Source organism: Phoenix dactylifera, chromosome 14 (assembly GCF_051530095.1).
Source record: "Phoenix dactylifera cultivar Ajwa chromosome 14, Ajwa_hap1_PhDact_Kaust_v1.1, whole genome shotgun sequence".
Taxonomy (NCBI): Eukaryota; Viridiplantae; Streptophyta; class Magnoliopsida; order Arecales; family Arecaceae; genus Phoenix; species Phoenix dactylifera.
Window position 1 is genome coordinate 18539915 of NC_143203.1, and position 16796 is coordinate 18556710.

A 16796-nucleotide genomic window follows, 5' to 3' on the forward strand; every position below is an offset into this window, starting at 1 on the left:
AGCTCTACTTCTAAAAGCTCTATTGCCAACAACTCTCCGAAACGAAGCCTTATTTATGGTGAGTCCCACAAATCCTTGGTCCTAGGCTTCAATAACATATGTCTACTTTTAGCTATTTAGAACTTGTTTGGTTTACAGAAAAAAAAAAAAACGAAAGTATGATCAATAAAAAAAATAGAGAAATACCTCAAATTTAGATGACATTTTAAATAAAAAGAATAAAAAAGTAGTTTTCGCATATGAATAAGATTTTCACATTTGATAAAAAAAATCTCCAAAAAGTTCAATTCCCACAAGCTGAAAATTAGAATATTTTTTTTCAAAAGTACCTTTAAGCTCCTAGGTAGAATGTGATAAGAATTTTTTTATTATTAAGTGCAGTATTGTACACAATTTTTTCAAAAAAATAAATGCTCAATCAAATATAGGTTATTCTAAAATTTGTCACTTTTTTGTGGTCCACCAAATATATTAAAATTATAATTTTTAAATATTATAAATCTAAATATTAGTTTTTTCAAAAAAATATTTCAGCGAATTTTTTTTTTCGAAAACCAAATTGCTCAAAATTAAAGGGAAAAGAAAACCTTTTCCAATAAGACAAAATTATGTCCCTCGCTGTCTCTTTCCGTATAGCTTTTTTATTGTAGAATTGCCGCTAACTTATATAAATCTATCAATCAGCGAAAGTATTATCTCGTCAACGAGACTTGGCCTCCCGATGGAGTGCTCGAAAGACTAATGGCTCCACTACTTTTCCTCGAACCGCGTGCTGCCTCTTTCTGTCTGCATACGTGGAGTGCTTCCCATGGTTGAGTGACTTTGCCGTTTCCTGTTTGATGCGAAACAGCTGAGCTGAAGTCTTACATAACCCCCGCCGAAGCGTTCCCTCCTTTCCTCCTCTGTTCCAATTTGGAAACCCTAGACCTGGATTTTGCCTGGCTCCTTTTGGAGACCAGGTCGAATACATCGATTTCGCTTTGAAATATTGGCTCCTGATACCAATTCTAGCTCTAGACTTGTATATTCTGGCGGGAATTTTGGTATCTCGAGGCCATTTTCTTGATTGAATTGTTTCTTCGAAGATGAACAATCTTCTCACGGTATTCTTCTGCTCTTTGAATCTAAATCTTGTACTTCTTTTGATTTTCGCGTAAAAATATGATTTTAGCGCATGAAGTTCTGGAACCCCTTGGTTTATGTCTGTAGGATTTTCATTTGGTGATTTTTGTCTTATTTTTTAAGATACCATGGCTGGAGAAACTCATGCTTTTGTAAATCTTAAAGATATGGACTGAGTTGCACTTTTCCGAATTTGAGGTTTAAGATCATGATGGTTGCGTTCGTACGATGGATGTAAGGAAGCTGATTGCTTTATTTGAAACGATGAGCATAAGTTGTTTGTCAAACGTGAATATGTTAAGATGGAATTGGACATAAATCTGTATCGGCTTAAAATATTGTGTGCAACTTCATAATTTGGTATGTGTTCCTGGGTACTTTGAATGGTACTTTAAATATTGTGTGCAACTTCATAGTTAGGATTATATGTTACTGGGTCTGGGTACTTTAAATCCTTTGTTGGGGCGATGGGCATGAGAGTCATTAGCATACAGGCCTCATCGTCTATATGATTTCTTAGTGATGTGCTATGGTAACAGATTGTACCACGAGATGGACAGCTACGGAGCAGATCATTCTGTTTAACAATGACTGCTCGCGATATATCATATTGACTCCAACTCATAGTCAGAAACCACTTAGTATCATATGTACCTTAAGCTAAAGGTTATCTGGTTTCTATGGAGTTGATTTTATAGATGAAGGTCAGATTCAAGAAGCTTGAGAAAATTCTGAGCCCAGCTCTCAAGTTGACACCAAACCTCTTGTAATTGGTGCTGTATATCTGGCGAAGGCAGCTCTGGGAAAGTAAGCGGATATAACGGATCAAAGAGTGCTAGCTGATTCATTGCATTTCTTTTGCTCAGGGGATCATAATACATCGATAATACAAGTAATTCAAGCATTGTTTAGATGAGGCTTCATAACATGAATGACACAAGTCTCATCCAGGCATGTTACTAATGTTGCAAGGAGATGGCTAGTTCCAAATGGTACCTTTGTTGCAGAATACTGTGTGACATGAGGGTGCCTGATATGTGTAATAGATAGTTAAATTATGAGTCATACTTTGTAATCGCCAGTTGTTTGCAACAGATTAAAGTGAATAGCGATCAATCCTTGTCATAGGAATTTAAACTTTTAGTAGATTGAATTATAGGTTACATTGAGGTATATTATCATGCTTTAACACTCAATCAAATACAGGATCTTGCCCCTTTTTTTTGTTTCCATGAAAATTTTGGATAATTATGGCCTCTAAAAATTTATTAAGGGTGTCTTTGGAGTGTATCTACCTTCACATAGACACCTTAAAATACCTTGCTGACAATTGGATAAATTGATGCCTTATATAGATGACTTAGGGTTTAAATTTTAAAACCTTATGAGTGAACATAGAGTATAGAATTTCTCTTTTTTTTTAGAAAACCAAAAAGAGAAATGCATTTCAAAAAAAAAAACAGAGAGAGAGAGAGAGAGAGAGAGAGAGAGAGAAATGTATCCATCTCTTCTTGTCTTGATCCTCTATCCCCCTGGACAGGTGGCTATCTGAGGTAGCATTGTAGGGTTGGCGCACCGTGATTGACCATGACTGGTTGGAGGGGCACAGAGTGTGTGCCCTGTTTGTCCAGGGGGGAGCAGAGGCGGGACGAGGGCCTCGTCCGGCAGGTATTCGGGGAGCACCTTGCTGAGCGTGTTCTAGCTCAGCCGATCCCAGAGGGGGAGGTAGCGGATAGGAGGGTGTGGAGTCAAACTGGGAGGACGACTGTGAGTGCCTGGGACCTCTCGTGGGTAGACAGAGGGTCCTCGGTGCGACAGATAGATTGCAGCTGGATAAGGAGGATGCACATTCACCCCCGAGTGGCCTTGTTCCTGTGGAAGGTGGCTTGGGGGTGTTTACCTACCAGTGGAGTGTTGGTGAGGCGGGGAGTGAGGATCCTGCCGGATGTGGAGCTTGTCAGGCGACGAAGGAGTCCATTTACCATGTTCTTTTTGGGTGCCCGAGAGCCAGTCAGATATGGAGATATGCCTCAGCTCAACCTGACCAGGGGCAGATGTGGGCGTCCACCGAGGAGTTCCTACGACATTTGGAGGTCTCAGCTCGGGGGTCCGGACGGGAGGAGAGGGGGACTGGTGATGCCTACCTGGCCCATCATTGCTGGCTGGATAGGAATGCACGAGTTTTCGACGGCGATAGCCCCCACCCGAGGGTGGTGGCCGACCAAGCTTACGACATGCGGCGGAGATCACTGGCACCATTGAGGCTTCACCTACTGGGTTGGTCAGGGACATTTGGGGCCTTCATTCTGCTCTTGCAGCATTCAGGATGATATTGGTATCCTGGGTGCCCCCACCCCCTGGCTATCTCAAAGTAAACTTCGATGAGAGCGTAGCAGAGGACGGGAGCTACAGAGGTGTGGGATTTGTCATCAGAGATCACGACGCCAGACATGTGGCAGCAGGTGGGTGGAGGATTTTTGACTCGTCAGTAGTGACCGCTGAGCTTCGGACGGCCTGAGAGGGTGTCTCCTATGCGAGGCGGGTACTAGGTGCGGGTTGCATCCTCCTTGAGGGGGATTCGACCATGGTGATTGAGTGGATCCGGGGATGGAGGTGCTCAATCGAGGATCGGCCGCTGCTCCACGATATTCGCAGAGCTCTGGGGGAGACTGACTCTTATCAGGCCACGCACGTATATCGGAAGGCGAACGGTGCTGCAGACTAGGTTGCTTCCTTTGCGGCTCATCATTCGAGAGATTTTTTCTGGCTAGATCATGGGGTTGTGCCTATGCCTTTGTGCAGTATTTTGTTTTTTGATTTTGTTGGCTGTTTTTACACTCGCCATGTGTGAGCCGCCGATTACCAAAAAAAAAAAATCCTCTATCCTATCAAGCTTTCATGAATGAAAGCATGCTGAGTTCCATCTTAAAGCCCAGATCAAAAAAAACCTTTCATTTTGTTCCAAATGTGGTTCATGCTTTTATCCTATAGCATTTTTCCTTCCTTCTAATTACGGCGCATGAAATGATGAGGGTTGCATATGTGCATGTGAAGACAACCTAACATTTGGATGTTTGAGATTGGATGTTCGTATGTTGAGATTGAATATTCAACTAGTGAGGACCTTCCACAAAGCAACAAAATTTGAATGCTTGTTATCATTCCAGTACCTACAACCTAAGATTGAAAAATGCGAGGAGCATCATAGGGGTTGGTGAGATCATCCTGGAAGGAGATTTCGCTATGGTAATCGATTGGATTCAGTACGCTGAGCGACATGTAGATGACCATCCTCTTCTTAGCGATATATGACGGATGGTTAGAGATTGTGACTCATTTCAGGTTGCTCATGTGTACCGGAAGGTGAATAGGGTGGCTGATTGGGTTGCTTCCTTTGCTGCCCATCATTCCGAAGAGGTCTCATGGACAGAATCTGAGATTGTACCCCTATCTTTATGCCACATATTGTATCTTGACTCTGTTGGTTGCACTCACGCTAGATTAACGTGAGCAACCGTTTTACCAAAAAAGATTAAAAAATGTGGTTTGGTTAAAATCCAAATTTATTTAGGGTTACACTGGACTGCATCTTTTAGGAATTATTATTTGACATCACAAATGGTATGGCAGTTAATATCTGAAGTTACCTTGGGTCGAAGAAGATGATGCATCCATATTTGAAATGCATCATAATTTAAAATTCTCGTCTGATGCTTGTGATGGAATTGCATTTGGGATTGTAAGTATCAGAGTAATGCAGTTTCTATTGCTTTTGTTGTTGTAGACTCAGCTGAAGTGAACAAAACCTGCACCAATTTCATTCCTGCTTTTGAAACTCGTGTGAACATAAAAAATGTTAGACATGAGCCATTACATTCTTTTTTAAATGGAAAGCCCTCATGTCTTGATATCTACCAATTCCATGTCGAACTGAGTCGAAAACTAGTGGATACTATTTTGCAATATGGAACTCTTTTATTTATTTATTTCCACCCTCATGTCTTTAAATGATACGTCGATTCTTGCTAATATCATGCATGACAACAAGTATTATGCATCATCATAACATCATCTTCTAATGTCATTTGACATTCTAAAGAACTCTTTTTAAGATTTATTTCTCTGCAATTATTTGCACAAAAAAATGATCTTAATACTGTACAAAAAATTAGAACTTGATCAGGTATTAATTTTTTTTTTTGTAATTTTGTAAAATGATATGGAAATAATTTATGTGTTTGTGCTTTCTATCATTTGCCTTTCTTGGGAAATTGAAAACTAATGAACAAATAACATAGAACTATAGATTGTTCCGAGATTGATATTTGCGCCAAGTCGATCTTGCCTATTGTTTTTAATCTTGTTCTTTTCTTTGCCTAGTTCTGCTAAAGAAAATTTATCTTTTCTTCTCTGTTTTGTCTGACAGGACTCATTTGAGCTTCCTCGAGGCGAAGCTTCTAGAGATGGAGATATTGAATTAGGAACCCAGGTTCCAATGAATTCTGGAGAACTGGGGTTGGAAGGCTTCTTCAAACAGGTAACTATGGCTTCATTTGGCTTAAATGAGAGATGTTTGCTATTATTATTCTTTTGACAAACTATATGTACAGCTGTGACTATATCATCCACTAAGCAGTATAATATGCTTTCCTTCTTTCTGTTTCTGACTTAGGTTCAAGATATTGAAAAGCAAATTGAGAAGCTCTCAAAACTATTGAAGAAGCTTCAGGTATTGATGCTTATGTTATTTCCAGCTCACAAAGTTTATTAGATTATGTTTTTGTTCAATATAGGTGTAATATCTTATCCATTTTCACTTACAAGGTTTCAATAATCTTCCAATGCACCATGAATACCTATTCGTGATCGCAACTAGATTAAACACATTGTTTCTCAATGTGGAATCCCTACATTTTGGAAATGGTGGTTTGATTAAGGTAGCTATTTTTTGTCTGGCTAGTCTGACCAATCCTGCCTGATCTGTAAGAAATCATCTTATTACTGATTGTGGATCTTAATTTTTGAAATTAAATTACAAGTCCATTCCACGTCTTTAAATTAAAAATCCAGATATTGCCCGTACAGGTTATATGGTTTATAAAAGAATAGGGATCATGATAAATTCTAAGAATGTAATAGTGTTGGCATTTAATGTACTATTTTTTATGGAGGGTGTTTGAGCATGATAATACTATGTTAATCTCCTAACGTGATGGGTTTGTAAGGCTTTCCATTGAGCATTAGCAATCATATGTGTGCTAAATGCTAATTTGTATAGGCTAGGACGTGGATGTTCTTATTGTGGTTATTTTGGTGGAAAAGTAAAGTTCTTTCCTAAGATAAAACAAATGTAGAAGTTACCTTTTGGCCCAGGCGATTGTGTGTGGTGTGGAAAAACTATATAGATCCGCATTTTAGTTTCCTGGAGTTGGACAAGCCTTTCAATGATTGCAATCTTATCGCAGGACTGGTGGAGAAATAGTTGATCATATAGAGGCATAACAGTCTTTTCACAGTGACATGCTTGTCTTGGTTGAAGCTTGTCTTGCTCTGTGTTCATTTCTTTTAGGTGTTTGTTAGTTAAAGAAGTGAAACTATTTTGGAAGGTTTTCATAAGTCTTCCTTTTGGAGACTAAGGAGAGTGAAAGCCGTTGTTTAGTTATTTTTTTGAGGAAAAGCCTTTATTTAGTTCTTAGTAGCAGCAAACTCCACTTCAACTCCACTTCGGCTTGCATACCCGCTTCTGAATCTTTCCACAGAGTCATTCCTGCGCACACTTCCTAAGCATTTCATCTTTAACATTTTTAAAGAGATCTGCTTCCTTGTATTCACAACCGAACCCACTTCAGGTAACTAAGGTTTACTTGCAATGCGGCATAAGTTTTGAAGTGCTTAATGGGCTTGAACTTGAAAGCCTGAAGGTTTTACTTTGTCTTCACAAGTGGTTGTGGTGACTTTGGAAGTGTTTAATGGGCTCGATTTTAAAGTTTGAAGTTTTACTTTGGTTATGACCAAGTAAATGGCTGTTTTATGCTTAATTTGTGATAATTATTCGCACTCTGTTATTGTGCGGCTGTTTAAATATTGTTCCTCCATATTCTAATTCTTCTTTATAAAGCAAGATGTTTTATTTTATGAAATTGTAGTACAAGACTAAAACTATAGTGGTGTTATTTCAAATACTTCTAGGGCTCAGATGGTGAAGATCTGCTGACTGCTTCTGTTCCTTAATGATGACTTATTGTGCCTCCCTGCTGCTAAGTTTCTGGTTGCATATGCAGGATGCTAATGAGGAGTCAAAAGCTGTTACCAAGGCAGCTGCTATGAAAGGTATTATGGAGATTCAATAGTTAAATATAATTCGTTAGCTAGATCTTCAAAAGGGAACCTCCATGCTTCTTTAGGTTCAATTTTGTCTTCTAGTTGACATCCATAGTACAATTTAGTACATAACTGGTTGCAGCCATCAAGCAGCGGATGGAGAAAGATATTGATGAAGTTGGGAAAATTGCACGACTAGCAAAATCAAAACTTGAAGAACTAGACAGAGAGGTATGCTGCTTCAATCTTTGGCTTGTTATAATGAGAAGAGAAGGCAGTGAAATTTGCAGTCTGTTTCAAAATTTTAATATTTTCACATAAAAGTCAGGAAATATCTCGGCCGAAATTCAATTTATGAGGCACGTAGGAACGTTTGTTGACTTGTTTGGGATGGCTTTATCTTCCATTTTAACCAAAGAGTTTTTCGTAGTTCTATTTTGACCAATAATTTTTTACTATTTGGCACTATTAGAAGATTAATCTTTCATTTAGTCATTTTGTTGCATCTATCTAATTGGTAAATTTCTCCAAAAATCCAAGGAAATTGAAGATATGAAGCACTGCTGATATTTAAAATATTTATTTGTATTATGTTGCTTCTATTGTGAATATTATTTTCTTGATCTCTTTTCCAGTGAAGATCTTTGTTGTTTTCTATATCACACTGTAAAATATTACCATTTTTGAACATTTTTTCTTTTATTAATTCTTTTGGGAACATTTTCAAAATTTCAATTAGTGCTGTCTCTGTTCTTCACTTTGAGTTAGCTAAGCATACATTAGTTCTGACAGAAGTTTTGATTATACCACATTAGTTACTGTTGAAGAAGAAATACTTATCTGGCTTAACTAATTTAAACATTTATAATTAAGTTTTAGGTAAATCATTTTGTTGAATCACTTGGGAGTTGGGACACTTTTTTTGCTACTTTTCACTTGTATCAGAGCTATGAGAATTTGACTCCATATTAAACCTTAAATCTCACTGACTTCAGGATTTATTTCTTACTTCAGAATCTAGCCAACAGACAGAAGCCTGGATGTGGAAAGGGATCAGGCGTCGATCGATCTAGGACTGCAACTACCATGTAAATTTTCATGTCAAAATCAGTGTTCGTTTTCTTAAATATTTATTATGAGAAGTACTTTGAGTCTTTGACAGTTACATCTGTCTCACTTACTGAGTTTGAGCGCAGTGCATTGAAAAAGAAGTTGAAAGAAATGATGTCTGACTTCCAGGTAATGCATATATTCCCCATAATTCACAACAAAGCAATCATTTTCTGATGACACCTGTATATCTCAATCTTTTTATTCTACATTTTTGTGACTTTGTGGTAAAGTTACATGAATTTTGTTCTGACAGAAGAGGATTTTGAAGGCAAAATAAAAGAAAATGCCTTTTTTTCTTTCTTTACTTATTTCATGAGACAAGTTTCTTATTATTATAGTGCAATATCTCAACTATGTTGAGGAAATTAGTTGGTAATTTTCATTAAATCTATCAGCCTTCATGACAGAATACTGGTACTGATGCTACAAGTTGGTTACAAATTTTCTCAAAAGAGAGAGAAACTTTTACAAACTTACGATGTCATTATACTTTCCATTTTCGAATAGATTGTTTACTTGATCTGTGTCACCATCAATTTAGTGGTAAGTGATAATCAGAAGCAGGACAATGCAAGACAAGGTCTCCTAAGCAGAACTTCTTGCAGAAAATTACTCTTCTTAAAATGTTCCCAGGTATGCAGAAAAGACTACTTAAAAGTTGAAAAGAACAAAGGAATCACTCTACAAAACAAAGATCTCTCCTACCAGCTCATCAGCAAATCACCGCACAGTACACAATAGCCCAACTTTCGACATTGTAAGCATATTATCATTGAGAATCTTCTTAAAGTTGACTCCATGATAAACTTAACTTTCAAACCAAAGAAGAGTGCCCTGTCGTGAATTTCTAGAGTTCTCCTGCTTGAAAATCATTACACTCCGTATCCTTGTTCATGCCCTTAATTAAAGGGTTTTGGCTTTGCCTATTCTTTTCTTTTTTTAAAAAAAAAAACCATCATAGTGATGCAAGTGTGTCTTGCTCTTTTTTCTCCCTGAGGCTAAGGCATCCATCTAGTCTTGGTTAGAGGAGAGGCGATTAGGAGAATGACCTCCTTTATATTTATTATTGTAGTCAGTAACAGAAACAAAGGAGGATGGAGCGATGTATTTCTTTCCTTCTCCTCTTTGACGGTTTTAAGCATCTAGTTATCATCAGGACCTCCAACCAATCTCAAATAGAAGAAAGATAGTGGACAATTCCCACTTTTCCCTATTCAAAACATCATCAATAAGAGCATAGGAAGTTAGGTGCTATGATATCCATAGAACATCCCTTTGGCTTCTATTCAATGAAAAGTCCTAATCCTATCCCTAACAATGGCATGTGACATTAGATATAGCACAAGAATACTTCAGTTATTTATCAACATATAAAAGCAACACAGAGGAGTCATCACCTTAAAGCACATAAGATAGTAGGTCATGTGAGGATTCAACTAAGAACAAACCACTAGATCAAGTAAATGAAGTTTTAAGGATAGTGACGTGCCTTACTCTTCATTCAGTCAACAATTCAACAATGTATTTTGCTTTGTAACATCCATTTTTCCCATTGCATTGGCATGCAAAATGAACGATCACATAGACTTTTTTAACTCCTAAAGAAGTGAAGTTATTGATCCATCTTGTCTTCTCTTTTAACTGTTCATATCCCTCCCAAAAAACCCATGTATTGTCCAATTCTGCTAGGTTGGTAATCGACTAAGATGTGCACTGTTTATTCTTCAGGAGATTTTGTTTGCTCCCCTTTGCTCTCTTTGTTCATATTCTCAATGAGATGATGCTGTTGGGTTTGCTGTCATTTTGCTCAGGAAAACAAAAGGGTGTACACTTTGCATATATTTTTTTGCCACCAATTCAATAAAATTTTATTTATTGCATTAAATCTCCAACGCAACATTGGTTATAGGAAGGTTTTACCTTTAAGAGGAACCTCTGGCCCAAGTATTGATGCACTCAAAATTTCAAACAAAGCAATGAAGTAATGCTCCAGCAGTGAAAGGGCAACGTGGAACGCATTCACCAAATATATCTAACTCTTGTTGGTATTAGTTCGTCCACAACCACCAAACAAGTGCATATAATTTGTTCCATTCTAATAAATGTTTTCTTTGAATTTTAATTATAAAATTGTCCTGAACATATTCAAGATACATTATCTGTAGAAGGATTCAATCTACCTCTAATCTTAATGGCCCAGTTAAGAGTTAAGCCAACCATGCGAAATCCTGGAAGGATTTTATCACAGAAGTCAAGAAGAAATTCATTTGATCTTGGTCTACCAGCAATTGTGCTTGCTATACCATTTGAAGTGATTTTTTGAGCTGTGGGATCTCTTTAATGCCATAAATCTTGTTTGATTTCATAATAACACTATTAAGAACGACTACTTCTCTTTCTTTCCCTTGGGTCAGAGCTTGTTATGGTGGATTTGTTGCCCACATTAGTCTGTCTTTTGCAATCCAATCAAATGAAATTTCTCCTAGTAGCCTGAATTTTCCCCCCTTCTAGATGATTCCTTGAATATTTTTTGAAAACTATAGTTCACCACTACCAGACCCAAAACTGCTTCTAGTTCAGGTAACTAAGGAATTTTCCCTTCTTTTTTTGAGCTCTCTCTTTCCATAATTTTACAAGCACCATATGGCACAACTATATACATGCATGAATGAGCAATTACATATGAGTGTATTTGCATGCATGTGTGCATGCTGGGGCTCAGGTGTGTTGGACTGCAGGTGTCTGTCCACCTATCATTTTTAAGGTTCTTCTGTTGCTTGAAACATGCTAAGAAACTCCAGCAATGCTTAGGTACTTAGATTTAGTTGCCAAGATCAGGAAACTATACTCTTTTCTAATCACTTTGGACTTCATATTTTCTTGCTGACATGATTATTGCAAAATTTCTCCATAGTATTTACTTTCGATAAAATTGAAGAAAAATTTCTGAATAGTTTACTCAGCAGTTTCCAAAAAAATCTGTATTTAGACCATGATCTATGCTCTAGAGGTTGATTTCCATTAGCTTCTCACAAAAATGAAATTAAAGAAAAAGGTGTGAATGAGGAAAAAAATGAAACACAAACCATTTTTTAGAGGTTTTCTATTGGGGGCAGTTTTTTAGCTAAAATTAGCCCATTGCAACTGACCCATTTCAACCAAACCTAAAAGAAAAGGGGAGGTTTACACTTTGTTTCCTAAATTGAATGATAAGGGTTAAGAATATAGTGAAAGTTATTGTCCTGATTTATATTATGCAAGATGATAAATTTTTCATAGTTACCAAGAAATCTTTAATTTAAATCACTAAATGATATTCTCAGTTTCTTATATACAATTTTCGGTGCAGGCTCTGAGGGAAAAAATTCAGCAAGAATACCGGGAGGTTGTTGAGAGAAGGGTTTTTACAGGTTTGTCACAGTTGTGTCGAAAATTAAAATATTCTTGTAGAATGTATGGATTATCTTCTTAGGCTTTTATTTTTAGCTACTTTGCTCACTATCTGCTTTCATTTTTCCTTCTGGACTTCCATAAAAACAGTAACGGGCAATCGTGCTGATGAAGAGGTGAGGTAATTCTTTGTAAAGGCCTAAATTTTTGGCGGGTCCTACTGCTAATTTTATATTTATGTTATTGTATGGTTGCTTTAAATTAACAGACAATTGACCGAATGATAGAAACTGGAAACAGTGAGCAAATTTTTCAGAGAGCAATTCAGGAGCAAGGACGTGGCCAGGTTTTTCCGATACATCAGTATACATGTTTCTGAGTCAAATTTACGTCATAATTACTTGGAAAAATTTCACATATGCTTATTTCTAGACTGCATCCCTCGTGAATCTTGACATGAGTATAGACAGACTTGAGTGCTAGTGTATTTGCCTTCTGGTTGCAGGTACTGGACACCCTTGCAGAAATCCAGGAGCGTCATGACACTGTTAAAGAAATAGAGAGGAAACTTCTTGATTTACAGCAGGTAATTCTACATTAGAAAATGCAAAATATTTCATTATCCTAACCCGACAAATAATTTTATTATGTCTAAGTTTGGGGGCCAGATATGATTGTTTTTTGATGAGCTGGCTGACTTATCATATTATCATGTAAACAGCCCTAACTAAGACCACTACCATGGAATGCCGTACCGGTCCGGTCCTAGACCGGTACCGGAACGGATAAAAAACCGGTATTTTTCGGTTTTTTATCCGAACCGGCCGGTTCGGGCCCGTACCGGCCGGTACGGAGCCCGTACCGGTGCGAACCGGCCGGTTCGCACCGGTACGATTTTTTTTTTTTTTTTTAGAACCACAGCGCCGCGCGCTGTGGTTTTTGAAACCACCGGTACCGGCCGGTACGGACCGGACCGGACCGGTACCGTACCGGTCCGGCCGGCCACCGGTACGCCGACCGGTACCGGTACGGCGGACCTTGACCACTACCATTATGAAAAATAAAAAAGGTCAATCCTCAACATTTTAGTAACCAGGATGCAGCATAAGCTTTCTAAACTCTGAAATTTGATACCGTTGATTGTGATCCTAAATTACAAAATTGACCAGACCATATTAGTTTCGAACATGGCAATTTTGTCATTCCTACTTTAGTTTCAGCAATTTTGGTAAAAATATCATCAAGAAATAAACAAATGTCAATTAGAATAGGGAAAATAAAAATGATAATAAACTGATATGAGTTGAGAAAAATAGGTTATACCTTATTTTTAAAATATTATGTAGGAGCGTTGGATTACTTTGATTTCATGCTGAGATAATTAAAAATACTGTTCTTTAAAACTTTTAAGTGCTCAATATAATATATTGTTTTGCTGTTTGATTGCAATCTAACAAACAGCAATAGTAATAGTTTTGAGATTTGAGGTTTAGAATAGCCAAGTGTACACCAGAAAAAATTACCTTTTTCTGTAGAATCTCTTTGGGATCTAACTTTGCAATGCTTCCAACTTAGCAATGCTTCCAACTTATATCAAACTTGCAAGATCTTACTTTAATTTGGAGAAATAAAGGAATGCAGAAATGACAAAAAATTAACATAAACTAGTTCTAGCCAGTAACTCCCACACCAACTCCACTTCCTTATTAGTTTTTGGCTGAAACTGAAACTTTTCAGGTTCGGTCTCAGAGTATTCAGTATTAGATCAAACTTCAAACCACGGATGAGGAAACCCTTCTAAAAGAGATGATATTTAGCTAAAGAGTGGAGAAAAACAAATTAAGATGTATTTTTAAAGAACGCAGAATCTTGATATGTCTGTTTGTGTGTCTATGAGTTCTGTCCTTTCAGCATGCTTGTCCTTTCAGAATCTAAAGGGAGGTTGACTACTTGAAAGATTCATCCCTTAATTTACCTTGTGTTATGCTTTCCTTTTTCCTTCCTGCTGATGCTGTTATTCATTCTCTCTTGCCACCTATAGAAACCATCTAATCCAATTTTTTGTAGATTTTCCTCGACATGGCAGTGTTAGTCGAGGCACAAGGCGACATGCTGGATAACATCGAAACCCAGGTATGATGTCATCTTCTTGACAAGGACTGGGTATCTACGATGGATATCATTACTCTTCATAATTGGAATGGAGTCATTTATTATATTCCTGGTGCACCGTGTCTGTTCATTGTTGGTGGTAGAATGAGGAACATCTAAAATTCACATAATTGCAAAGGGGATGCTCTTCTATGAGCTTTTACGGTTGTGGTATGTTTTCCTGCAGGTTTCAAGTGCTGTTGACCATGTTCAGTCTGGATCGACTGCTCTGCAAAAGGCAAGGAGGCTACAGAAGAACTCCCGAAAATGTATGTGCATAGCTATACTTATCCTTCTCATAATCGGCGTCATTATTGTTTTAACTGTGATCAAACCTTGGTCAAAAAACTGATAGTGTTTCAGAACTAGACATGCTGAATTACGATAACTTATGGATTGTATCGTTTTGTAGTTAATATGTACATGTTGTCTGTTAAATGTAACTTCTTCTGCGTGCTTAATGACCCAGTCTTGTGCATTATTCATAATTTCATATTGTTGGTTCGGCATCAAGGCCTCACTTGACTTGAGAAGAAATGAGCATGGGGCAGGGAGATTATTAGCAGGACCGGCTTCCGCATTACGTTTAGTCCCTGTTGGCCAAACATTCTATTTCTGCTCCTTGGTTTAGATGGATATGTTGTGATTCCTGGCCCATGCATAAGTGCATATATAAGAGGTATGGTTGTGTATAGATAGATCTAGGTTTAACTTTGGGCAAGGGACTAGACATACAGAGGATAACCGAGTAAGGATTAATCATCAATTTGCGGCCTCTACGAAGGAGACCTTAAAAAATTAGGGTTACAGGGTCCCTGGCTGGGCAAGTAGCCCTTTACCCTTAAACAGATGCTTGCTTGGATTTTAATCAAGGTTGTGTTTGAGAGTTGTAGATTGTTTTAACATTTTTTTTTTTGTTAATTAATATATGCTTAAATGACTGGTCAACTGATCCCATTCATAGTGTCAGACTCTTGATCTGTTTTTGTCCTTCACAAGCTTCCTTGCATGCTTGCACATCATGTGGCTAATGGAAGCAGGTAATTTCAACCAGAGTGATGAATTTAGTCATCCAACTGATACCTTCATCTATGGAAACATTCGGAATTACGTCACACATTAAAGACATTATCAATACGACTAAAAGTTATAGTCTGATCAATGGAGGGACCGGCTATCAATATATTGTTATTTATATATAAATGGGATTCAGAATGACTAGCAACCATCGTGAAGGCTTTCTTTCTCTTTTACATTTTTTCTTTATTTTTTTTAAGAAATGCCTCTAAAACAGGGCAAGCCTAATCTTCTTTGCCCGGCAAATCCATGAGCTACTAATATTTGGTTAGTTCTAAACTATAAAATTATAGGAGAGGGTGGGGGTTGGGGAAAAAACTCACCTGCTATAAAATGTGAGAAGGCATTTTTCAGGTAAGTAATCATGTGGCAAGCTATCAAATTTCTCAACTTTGAAATAAAATTCACAACAGAGGGAAAGAAGGGCAACATTTTACTTGAAATTACAGCCATGCTTGTCACAACTTTGGAAGTGCAAGACCCCAAAAGAAACAAAACCCTAACATCTTTTTCTTTCTTTCTTTCAAAATATTAAAAGAGCTGAAGGGGATTAAAAGATAAAATTCAGAGGTAAATCATGAACAAACTCAGCAAAGCTACATGAGAGTTTTAAGTACGCTACAAAAAAATATACAATTAGGCAGGACACCTTTTTCTCCTCTGATGCTTATTTTGAAAGCTCGTTTAGGGAGAGATTTTTCGCCAACTTTATGCATGATTTCAGCTTTCTTTGCCTAGAACTTAAAGCTGCAACCCACTTACCATAAAATCTCCCACTCCCAGCTTAAAACAAAGTGATGTATAAACCAAGGCACCCATGAGAGCATCCTACTTCCATTCATTTAAGTGGATAGAGGAGGGGAAAAAGCATTGAAGTAAACCAATTCAGAAGTCTACCAAACACTTCAAATGCTGCTGAAAAATAAAAAATATCTATGGATAGCCAGAAGCCAAACAAGTCTCCCAGAATACCCGGTCCTCTTCGGTAGAATCCACTCCTCCTTCTTTCTCTAATCCCGTCGTCCCCCTCGGCGACCATGTCATCACTCTTTCATTCTCCTCCATGCTAGCATCAGCTTCATCATCAACACCACCATCATCATTGTTGAAGCTGTTGTGGTTTGTGTGGATGTTGTCATGTGGGTCATGGGTGCATGACTCTCTGTCATCTTCATCAACGACTGCTTCTTCCTCCATGGTTAGGATGGTGTGCCCGGCGACGGCATCCAAGTCGGCCTCTGAGTCGCCGCTGGCTTCCATTGCTGGTCTCTAGGAATTAATGGTTGAGGTCTTGGTGGATGGAGAGCACATATTGCTTTCTAAGGGGGCAGAGAAGGCCATGGTTGATGTGATGGGAAGAGTGACTCCAGAAGAATGGAGAAGTCTGCCAATGCCTGTGTGGTATTTCTACTTGCCTACATCTATATGCAAAATATGCTGCGATGACTGATGGTTAACTTTATGGAAAACAATGTTGCAAGATAACAAGGAAATAGTTTCTATTACTTTTTCAAAAGAATAACTGTGGAAGCATCATATTATAGAATTATCTAGGTCAAATACACTTAAAATCAAAAATGATACCCCACAATTAAAATCCAGACCTCCTCTTATGTGGAGGA

At 37.8% G+C, this 16796-nt stretch overlaps 1 protein-coding gene across 1 annotated transcript; it reads left to right on the plus strand.

Annotated features, from left to right (window-relative positions):
* The first annotated feature begins 699 nt into the window (after window positions 1-699).
* On the plus strand, window positions 700-14558 carry LOC103719700 (syntaxin-132-like). Its single transcript, XM_008809067.6, has 13 exons — window positions 700-1103; window positions 5549-5659; window positions 5795-5851; window positions 7404-7452; window positions 7586-7674; window positions 8458-8531; window positions 8640-8682; window positions 11906-11966; window positions 12097-12122; window positions 12215-12292; window positions 12452-12532; window positions 14014-14079; window positions 14285-14558. The coding sequence occupies exons 1-13, from the start codon at window positions 1086-1088 to the stop codon at window positions 14447-14449; spliced, it is 918 nt and encodes a 305-aa protein (XP_008807289.2). The 5' UTR covers window positions 700-1085; the 3' UTR covers window positions 14450-14558.
* Window positions 14559-16796: the final 2238 nt, after the last annotated feature.